At 51.7% G+C, this 18,288-nt stretch overlaps 1 protein-coding gene across 2 annotated transcripts in view; it reads right to left on the bottom strand.

The window, feature by feature from the left end:
• Positions 1-471: 471 nt before the first annotated feature.
• Positions 472-18,288, bottom strand: part of ACTN4 (actinin alpha 4) — an 80,003-nt gene continuing 62,186 nt past the window's right edge. For both annotated transcript variants that reach the window (XM_084612346.1, XM_084612347.1), the window contains exons 12-21: positions 14,532-14,682; positions 12,211-12,319; positions 11,925-12,065; positions 11,286-11,468; positions 10,245-10,379; positions 9,036-9,215; positions 8,158-8,304; positions 6,838-6,918; positions 4,386-4,544; positions 472-3,227 (exon numbers count right to left, since the gene is read on the bottom strand). In XM_084612346.1, coding sequence (XP_084468472.1) covers positions 3,069-3,227; positions 4,386-4,544; positions 6,838-6,918; positions 8,158-8,304; positions 9,036-9,215; positions 10,245-10,379; positions 11,286-11,468; positions 11,925-12,065; positions 12,211-12,319; positions 14,532-14,682 — 1,445 coding nt within the window. In that variant the 3' untranslated portion in view covers positions 472-3,068. The remainder of the gene's footprint in view (positions 3,228-4,385; positions 4,545-6,837; positions 6,919-8,157; positions 8,305-9,035; positions 9,216-10,244; positions 10,380-11,285; positions 11,469-11,924; positions 12,066-12,210; positions 12,320-14,531; positions 14,683-18,288) is intronic.

Raw genomic sequence — 18,288 nt, 5'->3', positions numbered from 1 at the left:
ATGTGAATCTGGATCAGACTTGAACAAGGGAGAGGAGTGGTATACAGATCCAAGTACAGGACATAATGGCCAAACTGGGTCAGACCAAAGGTCCATCTAGCCCAGTGTCCTGTCTTCTGACAGTGGCCAGTGCCAGGGAACAAACAGAACAGGGAATCATCAAGTGATCCGTCCCGTCACCCATTCCCAGCTTTTGGCAAAATCAGGACTCTGGTTCTGCTCCCAACTCATTGCATGGACTTACCTTCCGCACCTGCCTACAACACAGGGAGAACATTGTTCCAGCCCCCATGCAGGGGGAGGGGAGAGCAGTGTTTGAAAGACGCTTTGAAGACCCAAAGTGATGATCACTGATTAGAAGATTCAATCAGAGACATACTTGAAATTCTCCTTTGGCTTTGAATGGAGTGACCAACAGGAAGTGTAAAGTGTACTTAGGAGGAAGGGGAGAAAGGATACATATGATCATCCTTAAAAATATTACACATTTTATTGTCCTGCCCCAAGAGGGAGGAGGGCTGGTTTCCCAGAAACCTCAAAGCTTTTTTAGAACATAACAGAGGCAGATAAAAGCGAACTACTGCCTATTGCTGTCTTCCTACCTGCGGACATTTGCATCCCCCCCCCAGCCGTTGAAGGACATTCAGTAGCGAACACAGTAAAATGCTTCCATGACTACCGTTCTCCGATGCCAAAAGGGGGGGGCAGAAGGGGAAGGATGAATGACAAAGGCATGGAATGTTACAGTTTCCATTGTTACAATAATCAGCAATATTTTAATTACATGACAAAGAAAAACTGTAATATACGATGCTAGGTGAATATATATTTATATAATAAATCCGTAAGTTAATAAAGTAAATAGGAACCCTATGATTTTTTTTAATTTTTAAAAAAAAGGTGATTTTTTTGGTCCTCAGAAAATCCTGCTCCAAGACAGTTGTGAAAAAGGGTGTCGGGAGATGCCCCAGCAGTGAACTGGCGAGGGTGCTTGCTCTGACAGCCAAACAGACTGGGTGTGCTAGCATTCCTGCTCTTCAAAGAAGATGCTAAGAGCCTTTGAAACTCTTATTTCCTATATGCTTTGAGTTCCTGGCTTCCCTCCCTCTGACTGGAAAGCTCTGGCCCTCTGACTTTGCTGGGCAAGGCTGCTGGTGTACAGAGATATTTTATCATCCCTCTCCAAAACCCAAGAGATTCCCAGCCCTGCGGAGCTGCAGTTTGAGAGCATGGTTAGTTTAACAGGCCTGTGCCTGACATGCATGCAGCCAAGTGTGCTTAGCTGCCTTTTTCCAGGATCCTCTTGCTAAACAGCTCACTTGACAATATGTGCAATGGGGATCTGACTCTGTGGCTAAGGGTGGCGGAGATCCAAGGACGAGGAGACAGCAGCAGGGGCCTGTAGCTCCTTAAACTGCTTTGAAAACTAGTGCTGTCATCATTTTCTTCTTCACCCAAAGTCTCCAACTCACTCCAGTGTGCTAAAGGATCCTGAAGAGCCAGAAAACCACGTGAAGGAGAAAAGCACTTTCCACTATGTGTAAATATAGCTACTGGCAAACCCACACCAGCTCTGGGCCTCACCCTAATGGGAAAACCTCCATTGTAAGTCACAGTAGCCTTCAATAGAGTTGGGTCAACATTGCTGCGATAATGAACAGTGAAGTTTTATGGCTTGGTATGAAGCTGATTGCAGTGAATTTGTGACGAGTGTTGAGTGATGTGAATACAAAATGACTCCACTTGGATCACCCCAACCCCTCCCGCACATACAAGCTTGTTCAGAATTTAAACCCCAACCCCTGCGTCTCCCTGCCTGACACCCAGAGGTCACTTGAGTACGTACAATGCAAACAGGATTACAGTTCAGTGATAAAGTAGGTTGTGTCTTTATACCTTATTGCTTTGTTCTTGCTAAATGTTGCCGGTTAATTAAAAGCCACCACACAAGAAAGGCACAGAGTTCTCTGCCTCCAGATCTCAGAAACTTTGGGCTGTGTAACAGGAATTCAAACCTTTCCCCACAAAGTCCAAAAAATGGAAGCACCGAATTTCTTAAAAAGGGAACGTTACAATTTTGTGAGTAGTGAAGATTAAACCACAAAAAGCCCACGACTACTAGACAACCAGTACTGTGTTAGCCGCCAACATAGACACGTCTGCAGGCCGGATCAGCGTAGCAACGTCAGCATTCAGAGACAGAACTGAAGTCTCTTGGGAGTCCAGTTAGTTTCACTAAGGAAATAACCAGGAAGAGGCAGCAGATAATGTTACCAAGCAGGGAGCTGCTTTTCCTGCATGCACACCGTCTGGGAGTGGAGGGAAGGCATTGCGGATACCTACATTAAAGGGATGCTACGTCACTTCACCCCATCCCACATACTGCCGAGCCCAGCTAGCTGGAAGATACCATCACTGCTGTAGAAATGAAGGGGAAGAGGAAGAGACTGGATTGAGGCGCATGAGATCTGGATTGAGGCAGGTTTAGGAAACAGGGAATCCCTGAAAAAGGCTCCGTCTATGGATTTTGCCGGGGTGACTGAGACAGACAAAGCTCTTCGGATTTCTGCTACACAGTGGCATAAATTACAGAGGGCAGAGAGACCGAGACAAAGGGAAAAGGCTCAATTTCAAAACCATACCAGCCGACAGTTGTTTTTCTTTTTTAAGCTCAGTTGAAAAAACAGAAGGGGATACACTGAACAAAAATAACCCTCTGAACCAGAGCCACTGGCATGTTTTCAGACTCTCCCTTTTCCCTCCTTGCCAAGAAATCCCAAAGCAATTAAATGTGAGAAAAAAAAACATTTCAAGCCCGCCCTCCCAACCTGTTTAACAGAGCAAAGTGAAAAAAATCATTGCATAGGTACATGGTTCACAGAATATGCAACAGCAACCGGAATGGAGGCTAACTCCCAGGATCAGCCGGTGCGAACGTGGCTTTCCATCCTCTGGAGGCGAGGAAGGGCGATCCCCGCGGGACAGTTTGTGTGTGTAAATGCAGAGCAGAGAATCAGGCCTTCGCTCCAGCCGTCAAAGCGCCAGCACTTGCTGCCGCTGCCCGCGGCTCACAGGTCGCTCTCGCCGTACAGTGCCGTGGAGAAGGACTTGTAGTCCAGGGCTCCGGGGACGGCGTCGGGACCCTGGTACGGTGCCATGCGCGCGATGCAGTACTCCGCTTGGTCTGGGGGCAGCTCTCGCCTCAGCTCCTCTGCTGTGATGTAGTTCTGGGGTGGAAGGAGATAAATATCCCTTGAATGCCTGTGCTCTTCCCAGAGCCCCGTGAGCACTGGCAAAACTGACAGCTGCTCTCTCAATTTAGGCTCCGAGCCAGAAGCCCCAGGGAGTGATGTAGTGCAGGGCTGCTGCTTTGCCAGCCCACCCTGTGCACAGGCCTACCAGGAAAGAGAAGTCTGAAGCTAGTCTCCGATGATGTCCTCAAACTGGCACTGAAATGCGTTTCAAAGCAGTGCAGTCAAGTCCCCTTGATCCTCAACCAGCTCCTCTGGCTCCCTCTGTTTCCGGACCCAAAGCCGCCTGCCTTGTTTTTAAACATGCTCTGGCTATGGGTTCACTTAGCACTAGCCTCTCCTGTCCTTTCAAGGGCCTTCTCCTCTGCATCTCGTCTCCTGTTGTCTGGAGGAGCCTTCCTGATACATTTCCAGATCATAGCTCAGATTTAAACATCTTTACTCCCTTCCATTTTCTCCCTCCATGTAACGTCACAGCGTTTTGGGATGTGCAGTGTCGGTAAGAAAGTCTAAGCAACACAAAGCGGCGCTGAATTTAATGACAGCCCCAGCTACAGAAGAGAAAGGGTCACTGGAGCCGCTTACAGGGTTTATTTTAACAGGCTGAAGCAGCCACCACTCTGAGTAGCTTCCCACTCCCCAGGACAGACACAGATCTTTGGCTAAGCGGCCATCTCTCCACAAACCCTTCCCGGAGGCATTGCTCCTCTGTCCCCACCTAAACACCCATGCTGGGATAGAGATGGCTGCATTGAAGTGTGTGGGTAAATGAGCACAGCAGACGCTAGATTTGGAAATTCACCCAGGCTCATGGGAATTCCCAGTGGGCTGTGTAGGCGAGCACGCAGGTCTCTCCCAATGCCCGATGTCTTAAGCTATGCTGGGGATGGCAGTGAGAGGCTTGTTACTAGGCACCTGTTGCTGCTCAGTTTAGCTTCCGAGGCGAGGGTTTAGGGGCTGCCAGATGTCTTCCCTGCCCCAGCTTAGCTTCTGCACCCCCTCAAAGATACAAGGGTCCCCACCCCTCTGCTCGCCCACTCCAGCGCTGGCCTCAGCAGAGCAGCAGAAAGGCCAGGGCTCAGAGCACATGCGCGGAGCAAACACCCCCAGCTGTCTCCCGCGGCCACAGCTCACCTTGTCTCCTGCCAGGACCTTGAAGGAGGCGATGACCTGGTCAGCCGTGTCCGTGTCAGTCGTCTCTCGGGACATGAAGTCTATGAAGGCCTGGAAGGTCACAATCCCGCTGTTGTTGGGATCCACAACACTCATTATACGGTTGAACTCGGCGTCTCCCTGCACGGGTGGGAGGAGAAGCTTTAATGGACATTCAGAGACCAGCTCAGGTACAGCTGCAGGTGTGGTACTTGAAAGGGTGACGCCGAACACACCCAGTGGGGACGTAAACAGCAGACCCTCGAGGATGGAGATCTTTCGGCCTCCCGCAGCCCATAGAGCTCCTATGCCTGGGCAGCAAGACCAGCTCCAACGGCATTCATCTTTCCAGGCGTAGAACGACCGGAGAGTCGCTATCTGCACCCCAGCTCCTTTTACAGCTGGAATCATTTGGCCTCCACCCCCTCAACTAGCACTGGGAAGCACATGCCTGTCTGCAGTCTGCTTTTACAGGCCTCGCAACTTTCTCTGGCTATACCCCCTTCTTCATAGAGGCACTAGGGGACACTTAGATGCCACCGCGATTCTCTACTCCACACTAGAGCACACCAGCTAACAGAGGCAGAAGCAATGGATGTGTTATGCAGCTTGCCAGGGGGCAGATCCTTGACGACTGTACACAGGAGATCTTAGCTGATCCCACTTTGGCAGAGGGGCTCAGCTGGGCCTGCACCCCAGGGACCAGGACTTACCACCCATCTAATGAGACGGCCGAAGTTTGGCCAGGACCTGCTGCACAGCACGCATGACTGGGAGGGGCAGTTCTATCCTCAATGCACAGGAAGGTGGAAGCATAAATTCTCCCCAGCACAGATGCCTTAAACCCAGCTCGATCAGAGCGTGACTAAGCTGCAGCGTGGGCTCTCGTGTTCATTCCCTGAGCAAAGCAGCTCAATTTACGAGAGGATCTTCCGAACTTGGGGATGCTGCCAGCTCCACCTGGGATCTGAAAACCTAGCTGGGCTCCGCCTTGTACATCATAGAATCATAGAATCTCAGGGTTGGAAGGGACCCCAGAAGGTCATCTAGTCCAACCCCCTGCTCAAAGCAGGACCAATTCCCAGTTAAATCATCCCAGCCAGGGCTTTGTCAAGCCTGACCTTAAAAACCTCTAAGGAAGGAGATTCTACCACCTCCCTAGGTAACGCATTCCAGTGTTTCACCACCCTCTTAGTGAAAAAATTTTTCCTAATATCCAATCTAAACCTCCCCCACTGCAACTTGAGACCATTACTCCTCGTTCTGTCATCTGCTACCATCGAGAACAGTCTAGAGCCATCCTCTTTGGAACCCCCTTTCAGGTAGTTGAAAGCAGCTATCAAATCCCCCCTCATTCTTCTCTTCTGCAGGCTAAACAATCCCAGCTCCCTCAGCCTCTCCTCATAACTCATGTGTTCCAGTCCCCTAATCATTTTTGTTGCCCTTCGCTGGACTCTCTCCAATTTATCCACATCCTTCTTGAAGTGTGGGGCCCAAAACTGGACACAGTACTCCAGATGAGGCCTCACCAATGTCGAATAGAGGGGAACGATCACGTCCCTCGATCTGCTCGCTATGCCCCTACTTATACATCCCAAAATGCCATTGGCCTTCTTGGCAACAAGGGCACACTGCTGACTCATATCCAGCTTCTCGTCCACTGTCACCCCTAGGTCCTTTTCTGCAGAACTGCTGCCTAGCCATTAGGCACTAGGAAACAGATCTCTCGACAGGAAGCTTCGCTGCGGAGCATCGCGCTGCGCAAGGCAGTGGGAGGCTCCAGGTTGGCTCTACAGTAGTTGCAGAGCAGTGAAAACTTATTTCTGCAGATGAGCGTGGGAGACCCAGGGAGCAGGGCCTTTGGTCACGCAACCACCTCTCAGCAGAACTGCCTTTTAACAGACAATGCCCCCGGAAGCAGGTCGGTCACCGCTGAGTGATTCAGCGCCACATTTCGGCAAGAGCACGGCTTGAGGATCACGCCATAAGAGAAGATCAGAGAGAGAGAAGGGAACAAGTTAGTGGATAGCATACCAGGCTGTATCCTGTGGAGATAAGGAGAGCTCGGAAGTCATCTGTGTCCATGCTTCCTGTGCGCTTCTATTCCGAGGGCATGACAGAGGAGGAGTGGGCCAGCCCCGAGAGGGGCAGATGGACGGTGCATGCAAAGACACGAAGATAGGGGAGTGGGGAGAGAAGAAAGGGCCCCATGGAGGGAGAGAGAGGCAGAGAGAAGTTTAATTAAGGAGGCATAGTGGAAATTGCCGCATGTGACCAGGCGATGTAGTGGAGATTGAATGCCAGAATTGAACACAAACAAATGGGTGGAGGAGCGCAGGAGGAGAGGAGCGAAGAATGTGGTGAAGGAAGAGAGAAAGGAGATCATGTTAATTGAATTATCAGCGGCAGGCTGTGCAGTAATGACGCTTGGTACCTGTCTGTCATTTTCCACATCGTATCCCAAACTGATGAGGCAGGCTTTGAACTCCTCAGGTCCCAGGGTACCGCCGTGGTCCTGCCGTCGGGGAACCACACAACATGCAGGATGGAGGGGGGTCAGAGCGTGGCGTGGTGGCCGCACCGGGATTCACAGAGACGATGGCATGCACATTGGGGTGGGGAGGAACAACATGCACATGAGAGGGGCGGGGAGAAGGGAAAAAATACGCCATTAGTTGAACTGAAATCAACTCTTTGCTTCAGGAGGGAAGGAGTTTAAGACCGAACTTGATTCTAATTTGTAACCCCGGATGCAGCCTGCCCCGTGCAGAAGGAGCGCGCTACATCCTAGGCATTATGCCCAAGACAGGCCTACCCCAGGATGGAGCAGCCACATGCCAAAAGCTAGCACTTCATCAAGGAACTTCAGCTATGAAAGCAATGTATAAAATGCTCAACGAGCTCCAACGCTCGCTCTCATCCTGAGCTCTGACCCAGGTGGCTCTGCAGTGCACACCTGTACTGACAGGGGCCCAACGAGAGCTAAACCCTCAGGAGACAGCAGCAGTGCTGGGATGGATCCATCAGCCATGGAATCTGGGAGAACGGTTTCAAAAGTGCCCAGGTGGCTTAGGAACCTAAGTCTCATTGAAACTCAGTTGGGCTCATGCTCCTAAAGTCACTTCTGGAAAGCAGATTTAGGCGCTATTGCGACATTGAAAATTGGAGCTCTCGTAATACGCCAGGCTCCCGGGGAGGAAAACTCTAAAGCCACTTCCTTATGAACAAGTCTCCTTCACTTGTACCAGGGCACCTCCAAAATCAGAGTCTGGCTGGAGTGGGTAGGGGCTGAATCAGCTGCTGGAGCAATTAAAGCTGGCGCCATGACTCTGATTTGAGAGGATGAAGGGTATTTTATGTGGGACAGTTCTCTTCCCGGCCTCCCTTCCAAGCCAATGGCACCTCCCACTTTTCTCTTTCATGGAAGAACAGCTGCCCATGGCTCCATCTCTCCTGCACAGCTGGGACTCCCCCTCTGCTAGAAAGCAGTTAATTTTTTTCCATTTTTTTTTTTAAAACAACCCCTCCCCCCCATCTAACCTTCCTTCCTGCTGAAGTAATAGAGGTGGTCAGTGAGTACGTGGGAGGGGTCTGTTCTTTTTCCTGGGACAACATGGAGAAAAGCAAGCACTAGGCTAGCATGTAAGGGGGGAGGAGGTGACACCAAATCCTGCAGCTATCACCAGCATTAGCACCCTAGTTGCCTTTGGCCCCATGCCCAGCTGAGAGCCACGTGTGAGGGGCCCTTGGCTACCTTGTCGAAGTGGTTGAAGGAAGCCCGGAATTCCTGCATCTGCTCCTGGCTGATTCCCTTGGCATCGCGGGTTAGGATCTGGTTCTCCACTTCGTTGATGGTGCGGGCGATGGTGGTGAGGAGCTGCTCCCAGCCAACACGAATATGCTGAGGTCACCAGGAGAGAGGCAGTTAATAGGGCACCTAGCTCCAGGAGACTTGACAATACCCCAGAGAAGTTGGGAGCCTCTTCAAACAGGCAGCAGTTATACAGCTCTAAAAGGGCCGACTCCTGCTGGCAGTGATGGACGCAAGTTGTACACTGCCTCCAATGCCTAAAAAAAGATCCTCCCTCTAGCCAGGAGCACCTGATGTGCCAGGTTAATGCAGATACTTTGCATTTATATGGAGCCTTTGACACTTAAACTGATATGCAACTTATAAAGATCACACAGACGGGAAGGAGAATATTGGATTGATGCACAACTGCCGGCAGAAGGCAGTCACCCAAACTTGATCTGGGTTTACACCCTGACCCTTGGGGGAAAAAAATTGTGGGATCTTTAATGAAGACTGCTGAGGGCTTTACCTGAGTGATGGTTACTGTGGCAGGACAACAGCACCTAACACCGACTGCGAGCTAACAAACCACTACCATGATCACAGAATCATAGAATATCAGGGTTGGAAGGGACCTCAGGAGGTCATCTAGTCCAACCCCCTGCTCAAAGCAGGACCAATCCCCAATTTTTGTCCCAGATCCCAAAATGGCCCCCTCCAGGATTGAACTCTCAACCTTGGGTTTAAGAGGCCAATGCTCAAACCAGAGCTATCCCTCCCCTCCGGCGACAGGCTAGCTGTGCAGGGTGCTCTGGCTGCAGGCTAGGCACTGACCCTACCTCCATGGTGTAGTTGGTGTGCTTGTTATCGAAGATCAGTGCCTCCTGGATGAGCTGGTGCTGCTGCTCTAGCAGGTCGATGTTGGGCTTGTAGTCCACGATGCTCTGCTCATACTGCTTGAGGTGATTCAGTTGGTCCTCCAGCGTGCCATTCATCTCGATGGAGATGCGCCCTATTTCCTGGGGAGGAAACCAGCCGGTCATTCTCCATCGCTGAGCTCTGCTCCATGGTGTACTCAGCAACGCCCTTTTTGGGCCATTCCTGCAGACTCAGCCTGGTGTCCCCCGAGAACCAAGCTGGGTTCCTTCCTGCTCTCATACTAAAGGGCTTGCAGGCCTAATTCTGCCCTCCATGGCACCTGTGCAGCCCTCCTGCCTTCAAGGAGCACGCAGAGGTGTGTGACTGGAAATCAGGAAGCAATCCAGCTGATAGAACAGGAAGAAAATCCAGTTCACTCATAGATGGGCTGCCTCTGCAGGACTCACGGGAATATGAACTTGTTTGTACACACACAGACTACAGGGAGCTGATTATCGAGTAAGGTGCCAGTTGCATATACTGCCCCTTCTCAGGGCACTGTAAGGCCAGGAAATAACTTGCATTTATATGGCGCCTCAAGACACTAATGGGAGTTTAGGGGACTGAAGTATAAAAAGAGCCAACCCAGGTCAGGTTTAGGGCTTCGCTTTATGGGGAAATCAACCACAATAGCTATCATGAAATAACCCCAGGTTGGGCTCTCATTCTGGAATAGCTAGAGTGCTTGAAATACACACCCATTTTATACTGGAATAGGCGTGCCCTAAAAGTGCAGTATAAGGGAAAGCAGCTGTGCTTGAGGACATCGCTATCGCAAGCAGGGAAATTTCTTCCTAGCACAGTTGGGCTGAGGCAGCACAGAACTGGCTATCTGCAGTGAAAAGGGAAGTTTTAGCTTTCTCTGCAGCCGGATCCCACCAGAGGCAGGTGGACACGGTCAGTACAGTTTGCTCCAGCAGGGTGACAATGGTTCTGAATGCAGCTGTTTGGTCACTAGGTGGCACTAACTCTAATGCTGAGAGGATGAAAATGGATGATCAGCTGGGTCATTCTGGAGTTCAAGTGTTGGCTGGAGCAGGAATGACCCAATAAGCCCACACTCAGGAATGGAGGCTGGAGTTTCTGGTTGCCCCGCAGCTGGAAGCAGTTCTTGCAAACTGAGCTCCTACCTCCATTTTGGTCTGTATCCAGGGCCCAACGATGTTGGCCTGGCTGGCAAACTGCCGACGCAAGTGCTCATTGGACTGCTGCTTGCTCTGCTCATCTTGCAGAGCATGGTCCCTCTTTGGCACCAGCTGCTGAACCTGTGAGGAACAAGGAACGCCCATGGAACTGATCCATCTCTGCACTGGTCAGTGCTGGTGAAGCAGCATGTGCCAAGTGCCTGCCTGGCCTAGGGATGTGCCCAGGCCTTGGGCTCTTGACAGCCCCGTGGAGCCAAGTTTCACTTGGCAGGAGAGGAGAGACTGGCAGCAGGGAGAAGTTCAGCTGTAACAGCCACTGAAGGCCAGGCAGTCACCACACGAAGCATGTGAAATGCCACTCACGGGGCAACTGTTTGAATTGTGCAATAAGATCCTGACAAAGCACCTGCTCCCAACCTGCCCACTGCTCCGCAGCAAAGCTTCATGGGCACCTCTGCTGTTCCCAGTCACACCTACCTCCCTGCTTGCAGCCACGATCCGAATGGCCACAACAGCCATTGCGTGCATGGCACAGCAGCGTTAGACACGCATCGGGGGTCTCAAATGCAGAGCCAGCAGTGCAAGTCACCCCAGCACTGCGGTCCTCAGACCGCGGATGGAAAACTGCTGCTCCACAGCAAGGGTATTGCTGCTTCTAGATCGGCCACGATAAGCACCGAAGAGCCATGCTATGGCAGCCCTCGCCGCCAGCAAGTGGGATAGGACGTTTTAGAGGAACCATCTGAGGGTGAATGTCCATAGCACTCCCCATGTGAGAAGGATCAAGCTGGGGGGTCAATTTTAGCCTGAATTCCTTGGACATCCCCAGAAGTCTGTTTTATTTGGTCACTTTTCTAAGGCGGCTGCAGGGCCATTTCCAAACAGGCAGCCTGGGACACCTGCAATCTCTTACAAAAAAGCCAATAACGGCCCATTTATGTCAACAGCGGATTGTAAATCTGGGCATTGCCAGGCAACCCTGGCAGCAGAGCATGGGCTTGCTATCACCGTGCAGCATGCACCCACCCTTTCCCACTTGGAGTTGATGATCTGCGGGGTAACCGAAGTGTATGGGTTGTTCCCAGGCAGCTTGATGTTGTTGTAGTCCGCAATCCGCTGAGCCTCGTTCTGAATGCCCAGGATGGCCTCGCGCTCTTTGTCAGCATCCGGCAGGGTGGATTTGAACTGAGCGTGAGCAGCAATCAGGCCCTGGAAGACACAGGATCCCAGTTAGACAAACTGCTGAAAACCAAGAAGATGGAGAGAGAATTTTCGTGAACCCAACCCCACCTGGTGCAGTGAGCCCCTGCCGCCCGGTGAAGCGCTGATCTTGCATTTCACACGGATCTGGGAGTTTGGGACCAACAGAAACTTTGGGCGAGAAGATTTTACCCAAGCTCAAATGTCTGAATCCCTTTTCAATGAGAACAGATGCTCTGGATTCCAGCAACCCAACCTAACTGCAGCAGCATGAGGCTAATGCCCGAGAACCTGGTAGTGAAACCGAGTAGCAACAAAACCCCAAAGTGCCTCTCCAAAAAGGAGCACATGCTCTGCACAGCCAGACAGACCAGCCTTCTAGACTTGGGGAGAAAACTGCAGAGTGCAGCATCTCTGCTTTCACTGGACCACCAGCTCATCCACGACACACCAGGCCTCTCCTACCTCAATCTCCTCTATGGTGTGGACAATGAACATGTCCTGAAGGTCTTCCATGGCACTCTCCATCCAGTTGTTGAACGGCGCTGCCCTCTTGGCGTATTCCAGGTGCAGCTGGTCAATGGTCTCCAGCTGTTTCTCTGTTTTCTGCAGGGGTGACACACAGGGCACAGCTAAGTTAGGAACAGATACAGATGAATTTCCCGCCAGGAGGCCTCAGTAGCACCATTTCCTCCTCCTCTGCCTCTGGGATGTTGAGCACAGAGCCAGCACATGGCAGAGATTTGCTTACCTCAAGGGCTTCTCTCCTACTGTGGGTCAGGGATCCCAGAGCATCCCACTGGTCACAGATCTTCTGGCACCGAGCGTTCACGCTGGGAGAGTCGTAGTAATCCAGCTCACTGGGATGGAGGGGGAAGGACACAGGTATTAAGTGACTCGACATGGCCAAGTACAGATCAGAATTGATGTGGGGCTGCATAAAGTGCAGTAATTTCCATGCTAAAATAGTTTGACATTCCCCAGTGTCTCATTCTTTCATAGACCTTTGTATGGCTTGGCTCCTCTCCAACTCCAGCCTCCCAGTCAGGGCACTGCAAAACCTAGTTGGCTGGGGAATCTGGGAGAACGTTGCATGGGTGTGTCTAAGGACGGCAAAGGCAGCAACCCCACCAGCTAATACCACCCTCCTCTCTCAAAGAGATCCCACCACAGTGGCCCAGACTACACTGGCAGTAGCACGTAGGATACGAGTAGCCACACACCACGGGGAAGAGCAGGCTGCGTCCACACGGCGATGTGTAGCTACACGCAGCAATGAAGGGCTCTGGCTGGGGGAGGCAGCAGCAGAGAGCTGCCGAAGCCTTTCTCCGCTGTCTTTCTGCTGGAGCCTCTCTCTGGCAGGGAAGCAGCAGGAGACTGCTAAAAAACAGCAGTGTAGACAGGAGACACAGCTTGGGCGTGGAGAGAGCCACACTGGGAACATGGCCTAAGCAACGGCGCACATCTACGCTGCTATTTCTACCCAGTGTACGTGTTCTACACCCTGCCGTGAGCGGGTGTGCGGTGTAGACATACCCAGTGACTGCTCTTCGGAGGCAGCCGCTTTCAGCATGGCCAGTTAGTAAAGGGGAGGTTAACCTGCATGACAACCTAGCAGCTTTGCTGGTTCAAAGTCCCCCAACTCCCCACAGAGGAGTTAGCCAGGGCTGTGCCCTGCCCCCATGATGGTACAGACTCAACCCGCCCCATACATTAAGTTTGAAAAGTGCTCCTGGAAGGTTACAAGTTGCTGCATGTCCAGGATGCTTCAAAGGCAGGGCCGGAGGAGAGATTAAAGCTGAGAGAAACGGGGAGTGGAATGTCCTGGAGACAGAGGGATGGTGGCAGAGCTAGCAGTGAGAGCTTTGTCTTTAAAAGCACCCGAGAGAGTGACTAAAGCCCAGCTGAAAGGGCAGGAGGACTGCAAGTCACTCCAGAGTGCTCCCACTTTCCAATGAGCTGGGAGTTACGGAAGGCGGCCCAGTGGCTTGTCCAAGGAGCCCAACATGCATGGGAACAGACTGTGCTCCAGGACACAGAGCCGCCTCTGCGCTCTCCCCACTCTGTGGGCTGTGCACTGGGAGGGCTCTCTCCATTAAGTAATGCTCCAAGCCACACAGCTCCGTTTCCAGGTTCTCTGCCACTCAGGCCGCTGGAATAAGGGCTCCATTCACAACTTCGACTCTCAGTGTACTAATTGTGTGCAAGTTTATCTGGCTGGAAAAAGAGACCGCAGCTCCGTGGAATCTCTTACAATAACTGCATTCTTACAGAGGGGGAGGGGACAGGGAGAGAACAATGGGGGTACTGTGTGTATTTTGGGGAGAAAAACCCTATTAGAACCCCATTCAAACAGAGGTGCTCCCAACAGTCCAGTTGCAAAAGCCAGGTCCTCTTGGAAAAAAAGATCATGACAAAGCCTAAAAAAACTATTTTAACTCCGCCAAAAATATCATATAGTGTCTCTTTGTCCCAGCCCCTCGCTGCAGGAGAGTATGCTCGTGTCAATGTTGTGCCAGTGTAAGATGGGTACACAGCAAACAACCAAGAGGGCTTGAAAGCCTGAGCCAGAATTGCTGCAGATGGGGTACAGGCGGCCTGTTTGGAGCACAAAGGCTCTCAGGACAACACTGAGTGAACTAAGATCACACTCTAGGATCAACAAAGGGGGAAGTGGAGCAGAATAGATTGGGGTGGGACAGGCAGAATAAGATCCATGCACTGGACTGTGTGTGTGTTTTTTGTGGTGAGATCGATGTGACAGCCCGACAGCTCTATCTGGACAAACCCCCCACAGGACACCAAGCTGGGGTTTGTCTTTGTGCCCTGTCTGCAGGGTACTGTTGTCTTCCACCCTGAGGTGGCTACACTGTAGCTTGATGGCGCTGTGCTGACAGTTTTAGGAGTAAGGAAGGCTAGGTACTGAGGCCCAAATCCTCAGAGGTGTTTAGGCCCCCAACCTTCGGGGAATCAGTGGAAGTTAGGAGCCTAAATACCCTGAGGATTAGGCCAAAGGGGGCAGGGTCTCTGACGTCCCCGCAGTGGAATACCAGGGGAGAAAGGCTGGCATACTTGAGTTCCTGTGCAATGGCAGCGATCTGCTCCACACGGTCCTGGTGAGCTGCCAGGTCGCTCTCGAAGGCCTCGTGCTTCCTGATTAGGGCTTTGATGTCTGACAGGGTGGCGGTTTCATAGTCCTTCTGCCTCAGCATGGCTTCTTTCCCTGGGGGATGGAGAGGAACAGAGCCCGTTACACCCCAGATCCACACTGCAGCACAGAAGATACACACGGGGGAACAGGGTAGGTATTAAACAAGCAGCAGCACGTGCTGTTCAAAAGACATCAGGAACGTGCTGAGCCGATTCCCTGGTGCGGGAGGGAGGGATGCGGCAGCAGGGTTTCAGAGGCAGGTCTGCCGCCCAGACGCACTGCATCATTTTAATGAGACGTGGAGCAGCCCGTCATCAGACACCAGGAGGAGGAATAATTTTGCCTCCCACTTCCATCTTCAGGATGAGGACCTTGCAGAAGAGGCTGGGAGAGTGGCAGTTTCCCACCGCACCCCTTCCTTCCCTGGTTCAGCTGGCCCTAGGACTGACAGAGCATCCCGCCACCTGCACTGCCTTGGCCTGAACAGATTTTGTCCCTACGTACTCTAGCCCCACCCTCTCGGCTTGCACGATGAAGTGCTCACATGTTTTAGGGCAGGGCCACTGCAGGATATTAACGGAGCAGAAGCAGCCCCGCAGGGTTATGGCCCCTGCTCTGAAAAGCTTACAGCTTTGACAGATGCAACACAAGATAACAGAGTGATGTACAAACGATTGGGAGACTGGCCAGGAAGTCAGCTAAGTGCAGGTTGGCCCCAAACGAAGGGGATCGGCACGAAAGGAGTCCTGCAGTGCAGCGACGGCGAGGCGAGGGAATGAAGATGAAGGGTCACTAACACGGGGAGACGGGGACAGCCCTGCCTCACTTTGGTTAGTTTCTGCTTGTGCTCATGGGGACGCTGCAGTTCAGTGCTTAGGAAAAGACACACCCACGGCCACTAGAAGGAGCTGAAACCCTCAGTTCCTGGGGGAGCTTTGCAACATGCCCCTCCTTCCATAGCCCCTGTCAAAGAGAAGCCTGCAGCATGAAGCCAGACACAGGAAGTGTACTCCAAATTGCCTTCTTGCACAAGGACGAATCAGACTGGGGTGTAATTAAAGTGCCAGGAACTAAGACAATGGTGCTGATTACATATTCTTAATGCTCTTTATTCCTCCTGGCACATTTTGGAGCTGGAGAGAGAGCCTGCTCTGCAAGGCAAGCTTCCATCCCCCTCCAGCATCAGGGTCTGGCTAGCAAGCCACGTTTGTTGGCAACCTACCACATAATTGGTGTTTCTGTGTTAATCTGAAAGCTATTTGAGTTGGGAGTGCCGAGTCTGTTCAGCTTGAAATGCCTTTTGGTTCCAGTCAGCTGTTCCCCAAGATGTTCTGCTCGGGAGGTGCTGCCAGCAGCCGGCCTGGGCCCTCTGGCAGTGGCTACCGTCTGCGTTCTGCTAATGGCTCCCAGACCGTTCTCTGCAGAGGCAGGCAGGAAGTAGCTGCACAGAACTGCTTATCAGCGTAACCAGCATCTGCAGGAGAAGCAGTGCCTCCAGTGGTGAGGGCACAGCGGGGACTTGAATCCCGAGTTTGATTCTTGGCTCTGCCACTGACTTTCTGGGTGCCCAGGACCAAATCAAGACCCTCTCCACGCCCCACTTTCCCCCAACCCCATTTATCCATCCTGCCTATTTAGACTAAGCTCTTAGGGGTAGGGATTATCTCACGATGTGCATGTACAGCAATGAGCACAATGGGGTCCTGGTCTTGGCTGAGGCTTCCAGGCAATACCAACATAATTTACTAGCTAATAAGTCAAGTTACTGTCCTCCTCTGATCCCAGAAGGAGGGGCACCTACCCTCCAAACAGTGCCCCATTTTCAGAGCTTGACTGTTTCCAGAGAGCACAGTATCAGGCCCTAGTCATAAGAATAGGCATCTAGATCTCCTGTCTTCCAAAGGGACATGTTACTTCTCTCCCTTCTCCTGCTTCCAGCATACAACACTGCATTAAGGAAGGGGACACACAATCTACGGGGTACTGCAAGGATCTTTACACAGGGACCAAGGACTTTAGGCAGAGTCTGGAGACACGAATGGAATTATATTCTCAGCTCCCCAAACACTACTGAGCACTGACAGCTTTATTCTGGAGTCAAGGTGGGATCTTAAAATGGCATTTCTAGCACCAAGCTCAACAGCTTGTGGACTTCAAAGAACCATCCCCCTTAGAGCTGCAATTCGAGGACTCCGTACCTCCCTGGTAACTTAGCTCCTTGGTCTCCGCTTTGATGGATGCGGTAGCAGGGTGTGGCTGGTAACTGACTAGTCCCGTATCTTTGCTGCAGCAAAACGGGCTATACAGCTGCTGATCAGGAATCTGTAGTGAGGCTGATAAACACCTCCTGGGCCCTCACCCGGGATGGTGACAAAGGACAAGACCAAATATAAGCTCAGCTGTGGAGGAGACAGCTGGCTTGTTGGAAGCTTGAGCCATCAGACAAACTGACGGACACCATGTGCCTTCTCAACAGCCAGGTTTTGGAGACTTGCAGTAGCCCCAGCCAGTCTACATTTGACTGGCAGAAGAGAGGATCCTAAATTTTCTCCTGGCTCACATTCTCTCTCCCCCCCACCCCGCCCCAAATAGATGACAAAGTGAGGGAAATATAATGGGAACTTTTTCCATTTACTCCTCCCCACCCAAACTGCCAGCTTTCACTTGAGCCCTGTCACCAATCCGTAGAGAGGAATGGCTGTTTTAAACCACAGATCTACCAGATACTAGAAGGGATCTGCAGCATGCTGAGCACCTCGCTGCTGCCCTCAACCCCAGAGCTGGCTGCATTTCAGCAGTGCTGTGCAGAGCACATGAAGTTGTTTTAGGATGAGGGAACGTTAGGCACTAAAGGACTAGGGTCTCCGTTGTCCAAGCAGTCAGGGACTAGTGTGGGGGGAGGACTGGTGGACTTGAGCTCCTGTGTACTGGCAGGACGCAGCAAGGTCACAATAAGGAAAGTTACTATAGGTAACGGAAAACCACTTCACACTGCTGAGGACCAAGGGGCAAGTTAGTCATCATGGAGGGCAGTTTCTCCAGAGAAACAGAGCCTAAATCATTTAGTAGCTTGTCTGCCCCCGCCCATGTCAGCTTCTCCAGGGGAGGTGGAGTTTAATAGCAACTTACAGGAAGCTTCAGTGCCAGTCAGATACCACTTTGGCACAACACTACTGTTTAACTGCCACACCGTCAAAGCAGCATTTCAGCTATCCTACACCCTCTCATCAGTCACCTCTCCAAAAAGCAGGCTTCCTGCCTGATGCATCAGTCCTGTTCCTCACCACTCCAGAATCCCCCCCATCTTTGCCCAAAGGGACCATATGGATCCGTTCTACGAATTCAGTTATTGCAATCACGTTTTTAAGAAGGAAAAAGCAAAACCAGATTGAGTTGCTGCAAGCACCGCTCCCAAAGACAGAGCAAGCCCCTTTCTCCCCTTAATGCTCCGTGTGGTATTCTCCCAGCCTGGGCGATGAGAACATTCCTTCTAGTATGGAGAGGGGATTACTGTATTTTCTATGGAATCAGATGCAGCTGCCATATTGGAAGGCTCGGAGGGTTAGCAGTCACGTTTAGCCATCTGGCTAGGGAGGGGAGACAAAAAAGCCCGAGCAAACCGTAAACAAGCCACAGTGACTGCGTCAAAGGGCACAGCCTCTGAGGAAGAGGAAGACT

The sequence above is a fragment of the Lepidochelys olivacea genome (assembly GCF_965140295.1).
Source record: "Lepidochelys olivacea isolate rLepOli2 genome assembly, chromosome: 23".
Classification (NCBI taxonomy): Eukaryota; Metazoa; Chordata; order Testudines; family Cheloniidae; genus Lepidochelys; species Lepidochelys olivacea.
The sequence above is the reverse complement of the archived record's forward strand: the minus strand, read 5'-3'. Positions and strand labels throughout refer to the sequence as shown.